The 7,940-nt window shown below is 38.8% G+C and overlaps 4 protein-coding genes across 4 annotated transcripts in view; 3 read left to right on the top strand and 1 right to left on the bottom strand.

Moving 5' to 3' along the window:
* LOC109542711 (checkpoint protein HUS1) overlaps nucleotides 1–1,178 on the bottom strand; it is a 7,033-nt gene extending 5,855 nt beyond the window's left edge. Inside the window, exon 1 of the mRNA XM_048662252.1 lies at nucleotides 1,062–1,178. The gene's annotated coding sequence lies outside the window, so the exon portion shown is untranslated. The remainder of the gene's footprint in view (nucleotides 1–1,061) is intronic.
* Nucleotides 1,179–1,530: 352 nt separating this feature from the next.
* LOC109542714 (protein tamozhennic) lies at nucleotides 1,531–4,265 on the top strand. The gene is made up of 8 exons (XM_019912049.2): nucleotides 1,531–1,929; nucleotides 2,165–2,364; nucleotides 2,417–2,596; nucleotides 2,652–2,952; nucleotides 3,006–3,381; nucleotides 3,437–3,636; nucleotides 3,700–3,921; nucleotides 3,979–4,265. The coding sequence occupies exons 1-8, from the start codon at nucleotides 1,800–1,802 to the stop codon at nucleotides 4,194–4,196; spliced, it is 1,827 nt and encodes a 608-aa protein (XP_019767608.2). The 5' UTR covers nucleotides 1,531–1,799; the 3' UTR covers nucleotides 4,197–4,265.
* A 660-nt stretch (nucleotides 4,266–4,925) lies between these two features.
* On the top strand, nucleotides 4,926–6,470 carry LOC109542715 (translin-associated protein X). The gene is made up of 4 exons (XM_019912050.2): nucleotides 4,926–5,040; nucleotides 5,309–5,531; nucleotides 5,590–5,996; nucleotides 6,051–6,470. The coding sequence occupies exons 1-4, from the start codon at nucleotides 5,025–5,027 to the stop codon at nucleotides 6,236–6,238; spliced, it is 834 nt and encodes a 277-aa protein (XP_019767609.2). The 5' UTR covers nucleotides 4,926–5,024; the 3' UTR covers nucleotides 6,239–6,470.
* Nucleotides 6,051–7,940, top strand: part of LOC109542716 — a gene marked incomplete in the record, with an annotated part of 5,274 nt that continues 3,384 nt past the window's right edge. Inside the window, 1 exon segment of the mRNA XM_048662254.1 lies at nucleotides 6,051–6,588. Coding sequence (XP_048518211.1) covers nucleotides 6,498–6,588 — 91 coding nt within the window.

Below are 7,940 nucleotides of genomic sequence, written 5' to 3'. Positions count from 1 at the left end.
CTGGCCCCATTCTCCATTGTCTATAAATCATTAGACATTCAAAAGCACACACAAAGAAAATACACACAAAGTCGAAAATAAATGTGGATTACACTCAGCACACTAATTACACTAATTAACAGGTAAGATGGTCGACTGTTGGTGCCTTAATGGCACTAAATTGGTACTTTTATCTCATTCATGAGCAAAGAACCGACGACCGACTTAGTCCCTTGCCCATAACAGACTGAACGATTTCAGCTTTGCGATAAAACTCATGCGAATCTAATGTGTTTATCACATAAAAATCGCACCGAGCTCACATAATGATATAATCGTTTGCTGGCTGGCCCTTTGGGTGACTCATTGCTATGCTGTTCGATTTCAGTTTTTTTTTATTGACGATTTTCTACAAAATTGGTTTTGATATTGGAATAAGAGTTATGGAGGATATTGGAAAAGAATTGGTTTGGATATTTATTGTAAGCAAAGTTGCTTTGACTGACTTGCTTGACTTTACTATTTTTAAAATTCTTCTCTTTAAAAATTCATAACTTCCCATTTAGATTCATTAAACATTTCTATTTCACTTCTACTACCACTTCTATACCAAGACATCGAGCTTCAAATGGACAATATTTCACTCAAATCTAAGTAAAAGCTGATTTTTCCGGGGATTCTAAACCCTGAAGTTTAAAGTTGCGCTGTTTATCAAATGCCAGCCCGCCTCAAAAAAACTTCTCAGAAAGCTCTTTCACTCAACTGTTCGCATAAAACAACGGAGCCGAATTTAAATAGACAAAATTTCACTCAAATGCAAGCAATTTTTCATCACACATCAAATGCTGCTCACCTTTAAAAAAATATCAGATAACAACGGAATCGAGTTTAAATACAGAGCAAAGACAATGTTTCACTCAAATCCAACCGAAGTACGATTTTTTTTGGGTGAAAAAGTTTTTAAATTTGTAGTAGATTCTAAGAAATTTAAAAAACCACTTATTATTTAATTATACTCTATCATTAATAATTTGAGTAAATTAAAATAAAGGGCATTTCTAATTATGTATGGAAACACTCACATAATGGTGATACCTTGGAAACTGAAGCAGTTTTATCCCCCATTTTCACTTTTTAAAACAGTTTGTATGGCACGAAGTATTTTAAAACGAAACAAAAGTCAGTTGACTTTCGAAAAATAACAACATTAGGAGGCATAACCACAAATAAACAGCAAAGCAGATTACAGATAGTAAATATATTATTAAGAAGACCAATTTTAAAGTTGATTTAGCAACGTCGCTAAAGGCCGTCAATAACCAAGACATTTTCAGAAAAAATATCATTTGAAATGGACGTCAGTTCTTTAAATATTATAATTTTTAATTTAAATAAAGAAACGACTGTATTTAACTCTGCACTGCATTTCGCATTAGCGATGAAAGTATCCAAATAATGTTTTTTTGTACTATAGTTTGTGAATATATCAGCTTTTATTGTCTAGCGCATATATCGCAATCGGCTCCTTGCTTAAATGACATGCGCAAGTCTGTGGGTATAGCCTCCAGTGACATTGATAGGTAAAAAGTCAACAAAAGCCCTGGCAAGATAACAATATTTATAAAATATCTCGAGAAATAATTGTTCCACTTTATATCCACGTTAACATCATGGATTGAGGTGTTTATTTGAGCATTTACTCATAAATACTTCATTTAAGGTGACTGGGCAACTGTTATTTCGCTTGTTGGATATTAATAACTTGCGGACATTCTTTATTTCCTTGAATGTTATACGAATAGTTTTGGAATTTAGCTATTATGGTGATGGAGAATTATTATTCACATGAAAAGTACCGAGATCTGTGGTTGAAAATCAATCACCTACATCTGAGCTATTTGGATATGGAAGAGAGCAGAGAGAAAATAGTGCATCGCTCAAAACTTGAAGGTAACACCATCCTAGTGTAATTTGTAAGTGTTTTGAGGGCTTTAAGCCTCTAATTGTTCCTGACAATTATTATCTGCTGAGTTATACTTTCCCTGCATTGTTCAGGTAGTTCTCCAACTCAGCAGTCGACAGCTTATTAAATTAAAGTGTTAACTTGTCCTAAACAACCCAGCTTTCCCTTCTAGTTGTTTCGCTTGGTCTGATTCTGTTTTAACACAAAACTCATTTTTCGCAGATTGTATTGCGGAGTTTCTATTCGTCGCCCATCACAGAGACAAATTCGTTAATAGTGAAACCGAAGACGTCCTGTACAGATCTGCAGCGTTTAAGAAGGATTTCAGTGCCTACAAGGCAACGACTGGCTGGAATTCTCTTCAAATCTACGCTTCAAATTTGTTGACCCAACCGTGGCGCCAAGAGTATCGACAAATAAAGGCAATGTGGCCATTTTCAACTCAACAACGCAATTATTTTGCATATATTGTAGACTTATTGCGGATTTTACAAGCACCAAATCGAGGCTAATTTAATGGGCGCTGAGACTTTATTCCAAGCAATGGGTTACAAGAACATCGGAAATGGTGTTTTGGTCTTGGATGGCCCGGTTTGTCCGGACAGAGTCTCCAATATGTCCAGAGACTGTTTGGTCGCCTACGTGGAATGCCAGGTAAAATTCTTAGTTGAAATCGTTAACAACTTTCCAAAACCGTTTGATTTTTAAGATTTTGAAGCACATTTGGGAGGAAGTGTCCGCAGTTTTCCACGTGTCCTGGCTGGATATCCTTGAAAATCGTGTTGAGTGTCCAGGAAATATCGAGCAATGTGTGAACAATATTACGTATAAATACAACGCTAAGCGGTTTCAACCGCCAATGAGAAGTGCCCGAATTGAGCAGTCGAACTCCGCTAGTCATGGATCTCTTCCAAATAACCTTGTACATGTTCCAAAAAATCCTAGTTATGTTACAGCTTTAGTCGGACATAATCATGTGTCTCTTCCTCAGCCGCTGGTCACCGCTCCAGGTAATTTACGAGCTTTTCCCAATTTAAATTGCCACTCAACTTAAATGTTTTAGTGCCATTTTGCTTGCCACATACCAACGGCTGCGCCAGCACTTACACTTATGGATACGGCACTTACGCGCCCCAAATGCCGATTGTAAACCAACCACTTGCATCCGTTAATGGCTTCTACTTCCCTAACGGCCCCTCAGCAATTCAACCGGCTTACCAAGTCCCAACAGCGCAGCTGATTGAGTTTGAGAAGCGCAATGGACACGACTTGGTTGATGAAGGATCCGCCTCCAGAAGCCGAAGGCCTCGATTGGATTCTAATGGAACTCTGGAAAGCGACCGAGGGTCGAAGATTGCTGCCGGATCCGGCCAAGAAGACAAGCAAGCGCCAATGGAAGAGGACTGGGATTATGTGTTTCGGAATTTGGAACAGCAAGGGTAAGTTTGATGGTTTTTTTCGAATTCAGCGATTGTTTGATGGTCTATTCAACAGCTACAGTAAAGACTTAGGGGAGCGCGGCGACGTTTTAGGCCTGAGTTCGGGCAAGCACCGAAAATATGCCAAAGAAGCAGCTCCGAGGCAACGAGTGAGAACCACGAATTTGGACGAAGCGCTCAATAGTCTTACGGTGTCTGATCGGCCGCTGAAAATGACGGAAGCTTTAGAGCACATGGAGAAAAAAACTCTCGAAAGTAAGCAGTTCAAGGTTCAGCCGCTAATTATTAGTACTTCTTGTAATCTTGTGATCTTTGCAGGGAATTTGCCGTCTACAAAGGAAAGGCGGCATTCTCAGGGCAGTTCTTATGAAAATGTTATCGGCAATGAGGGGCCAAAGCCGGCTTTGACTCACACAAACATTCAAGCGAGTTATTCGTCTAGTGCTGCGGCGGCCCCAAAGATCAAGCTGCCAAAGGAAAGCGCAGAAGTTACTCAATTGAATGCAGTTGAAGAGAAAAAACGAACGGAACCCGAAAAAAGTAAGTAAGGTAATTACTTATTACCTATTAATAACGCAGTTTACAATTAATTCGTAGTTCTATCATCGAAATGGCAATGCAAGTCTTGTACTTACTTGAATGATTTAGCGAAAGAGATCTGTGAGATGTGCAGCAAAAGTAGATATAGCGGGAAGGAGCAGCCAATGGAGATCGGCGGCCCCGAGTGCTCAAAGTGTACATTAGTCAACCCAAAAAATGCCAAAATATGCCAAGCTTGCAGCCACAGCTTGAAAAACTCCCCCACATATATTTAGGTCGACTCTGACTATTTTAAGCGGCACCGCTTATGTATAGAAATATAATATATTTATTGTTACATCAAATGCTGAATTTTTGCAATTTACTGTCTGTTTTTTAAAGCTAGACTGTGTACATATTGAGAAAAGGTGATATGTTTGAAAAATGTATTATGTATAATTCTAACTCTTGTAAGGCGCGTAAGCTTAGTTTTAGTAGAAATTGTTGACGGAAACTATTGACAAATACCTTCTACGGTCTTGGATTTTTGTCCGCATCTATATAAAAAAAGTAACTGCTGCACATCAAGGCTCAAAAACTTTATTTTAGAGTGAAACTCAGTGACAATAAGTTAATAGTACATTAGCGCGGCGAGGAGCCCAAGACTCGTTGTTGTGTTTACCAATTTAGTGATAAACTAGCTAATTTTAACACTTATTTGGTGCTTCTCCTCTAATAATTGCGCTACTGGGAATGTTCGCCCTAAAGATTTTCAAATTTAGACTAATTTTATCAATTTTGTTTTTTTGTTATTTAATTTATTTGGAGTTTTAATGCATTTCCCTTTAAATCAACAATTATTAATTAAATATTTGGTGCTTATTATCATAAACTGCTTTATTTGTTTCCTATTCCCTCACACTGGGATTATAAACGATGTCCCTGTAAGCTGAAGGACTGATGTCCTATTTGGTGTCCTTGTCTGGACTGTGGCAAGACAACGAGACCTTTGCATCTCTGTTTGCATGTCATTAATAAACTAACCTCTGTGGTTTGTTGACAAACGCCGTTTGTTTATCAATTTTAGAGATTCTGCAGTATTGTTGGGTTTTCTTTGGGTTGTAATGTCTAAGTCCAAAGGTAAGGCAAAACAGTAATATTTTCACAATTCACAGCACAATTTTATCTAAACAAAAAGCAATAGAATTAATTAGAAGACAGGGTAAACAACAGAATGTGTTATTCGTTGTTAGAAAGGCAATGTTTAAAGAACAGGCTCTAAAGTTCGAAAAAACATCGCAAAAACTGATTTTTCACTCATCTCAAAGATCAAAATGAGGGGGGTTTGGAGCTTGAATTCAGGCAGAATTAGTCGTTTGTAACTGAAAATGTAACGCATTTTTTTCAGGAAATTACCGTTCCAAACGCAATAAGCCTACAGTCGGGCAACAGGCCAAGGAAGTGCTGGAATCGCTTGATGAAAATAACCGTGTCATTAAACTCTTCAGGGCCTTTGCAGTGGAATTGGACGAAAAGCATGATCGCCACGAGCGCATTGTAAAGCTGGGAAGAGACATTACTATTGAAGCAAAGCGCATCATTTTTTTGCTTCATAATATCAGCACAGACATGTAAGGCTATTGACTAAGAAGCACGAATATACATTGACCTGGACGGAAAAACTTTCAGCGAGGAGAAAAGAAACTCGGTGTTAGAAGAGGCCAAAAGCAGACTTTCCACTTTATGCTCGACGAATTTCAAAGCCATTGCTTTGGAGCTTCGCAGGCACGACGGCTATTTGTATCATCGGGCTTTCACTGCTGGAATGCAGGAATTCATTGAGGCCTTGTGCTTCTACCAGTACATTAAACAGGACTCCATTGGTAACTGGGTGGACATCAATCGGAGTTTCCAGTTCGAGGACGAGGATCAGCAGAAAATTCAATTGCTATTCACGCAGTATGATTTTATCTTGGGAATTGCTGACTTCACGGGCGAGCTGATGCGAAAATGCATTAATACACTCGGATCGGGGAATGTGAGCGACTGCTTTAAACTCTGCAACTTTGTGCGAGCAATCAACACCGGTTTCCTGGGTAAGATGTGAAGGTGCCATAGATCTCGGACGCTTGTTGTAACTGTTTTTCCAGGTCTGTCCTATTCAGGCAACAGGGAGGTGTCAAGAAAAACTCACGTTTTGCGGCAAAGCCTGGCCAAAATGGAGCTGGTGTGCTACAACATACAAATCAGAGGAAGCGAAGTTCCCAAACACATGCTGCTCAGTGTGATTGAATCCCAAGAAGCCGACAACAACGACGACGAAGGATTTTGCATCTAAGCCACTAATTGAGGAGTTTATTTGTGAATAGAAAATATGTTTAATAGCTTCGCTAGTGGGTGCAAATTGCGTCATCGATCAGCACTGCGCTGGTACCATTTAATATTTTGCGCGCACTTCAAATCCATTCGAAAATTGTATAAAAGCGATAATAAGGATTTTAGCGGCGATTGTAATTTTGTAAACGCTTCGACACTAATTTGCCGCATAAATAAACCACTTGACAGTTTTATTATCGAAGATTCGTTGGATTTCTGCCATGTTTGCTCATTGGAAAGTCGTTCTTTGCCTGGTTTTCGTGCAAGCGTCCCCTGGATATTCCAATGAGTTATTCGACTTCATAGAGTGTGGTAAGTTTGCTCTACTTTTATTGCTCCGGTTCTTTATTTTTCAAGCTTCATTGATAATTTGCTTCCTCTAGGACTATTCGCTTGTTATTCCTTTAAAGCGTCACAAGAACGGGTTTGAGGTGAAAAATCAACACTCTCATGCTGTGCAAGGCAACAGTTCTGAGTCTTAGTGTAAGCTTCGCGCGAAACACTGCTGAAGATACACGCCGCTCGTGCTTGCGAAACGTCCGGAAGACATTCGAATTCGCGAAGGCGTATTGCGTACATTTTTCCAGAAATGTTCATTTTTCCACGCTCCTTCTTAGTCACTAATAGCTTGCATCATTTCAGCGAGTTGTGTAATATGGCCCGATTAACGAGGAATTATTTTAATAATAAATTTGATGCATTTTTGGAATATTTCAATAAGCAAGGAATAATCTCTTCAAAACCTGGAATGTTCTAATTATTGCGATAATGTTCTGTTTTGCTATGCGATTACACATCGTTGCTTTATCATCGAGGACACAATTTTGTCCTAATTTTTATGTTACATTTATTAGTTCCGTTTAAGTTCAGTTAAAGACTTTCTAATTTCTTCAAGCCCATGTGAAGAAGATTAAGTGGATGATGCGTGGAAGTTAGCAAGTAAAGAAGTCAGTTGCAACTTCAATATCATTCCGCTCTTCGATTTGCTGGAAATTTTCAGGATTGGCGCACTTAAGCGTCTGGATTCAATCGAAAAATGTTCAAATTTCTGCTCAGTTCAGCTTCGACTTGCGAGTTTTCTAAAATCTTCCTCGCTTGAAAGCACGCGACTTACAAGTTCAGGTTTCCCGATTTGTGCCGCACTCCAATTTGCTTAAAATTCTTAGGATTTGCGCACTTTAGTGTCGGCAATCATTGCAAAAAAGTTCAGCTTGAAGTTGGGAACTTTTAAAGGATTTGTTTGCTTCAAAGCTGGTCGTTTACAACTTCAAGTTTTCCAATTTTTTCAGAATCAATCCGCGTTTAGTTTTCCTTGAAATTTTGGGGATTTACGCTCTTAAATGTGTGCAATCAATATGAGAGAGTTTAGGTTTCTCTTCCTGTTGGTTTGGAGCTGGGAATTTTTTAATTTGCCTTCTTTAATGCGAGTAACTTTGGAAACTCAGGTTTACAATTTTTAATTTGCTCAAACTGTGCATTTATGCATCGAAGCATCGTCAATCAACGTGGCAAATTTCAGCTTTGCAGTCGCTTTTTCTTGGAACTGGAGAATTTATCACGATATTTACAGAGAGGAAAAATTGCCGAACTTTGCCATCATTCAATAAACTCAGCATCTCTTACGACTACTGAAATCCGAATAAAAGTCCCATCGTTCTTTCACC

Source organism: Dendroctonus ponderosae, unplaced genomic scaffold (genome assembly GCF_020466585.1).
Source record: "Dendroctonus ponderosae isolate FM_Combo_2020 unplaced genomic scaffold, Dpon_F_20191213v2 Dpon_F_20191213_10, whole genome shotgun sequence".
NCBI classification, from domain to species: Eukaryota; Metazoa; Arthropoda; class Insecta; order Coleoptera; family Curculionidae; genus Dendroctonus; species Dendroctonus ponderosae.
Note: the sequence above shows the minus strand (reverse complement) of the source record. Positions and strands in the feature narration are given on the sequence as shown.

Excerpts from the sequence above, each read along its gene's own strand:
- LOC109542714 (XM_019912049.2), top strand. The coding sequence starts at position 1,800 with ATGGTGATGGAGAATTATTATTCACATGAAAAGTACCGAGATCTGTGG. Across the intron at positions 2,953-3,005 it reads GCCGCTGGTCACCGCTCCAG|TGCCATTTTGCTTGCCACAT; the intron begins GTAATTTACGAG and ends TAAATGTTTTAG. Across the intron at positions 3,382-3,436 it reads CGGAATTTGGAACAGCAAGG|CTACAGTAAAGACTTAGGGG; the intron begins GTAAGTTTGATG and ends TCTATTCAACAG.
- LOC109542715 (XM_019912050.2), top strand. Across the intron at positions 5,532-5,589 it reads CATAATATCAGCACAGACAT|CGAGGAGAAAAGAAACTCGG; the intron begins GTAAGGCTATTG and ends AAAAACTTTCAG. Across the intron at positions 5,997-6,050 it reads AATCAACACCGGTTTCCTGG|GTCTGTCCTATTCAGGCAAC; the intron begins GTAAGATGTGAA and ends CTGTTTTTCCAG.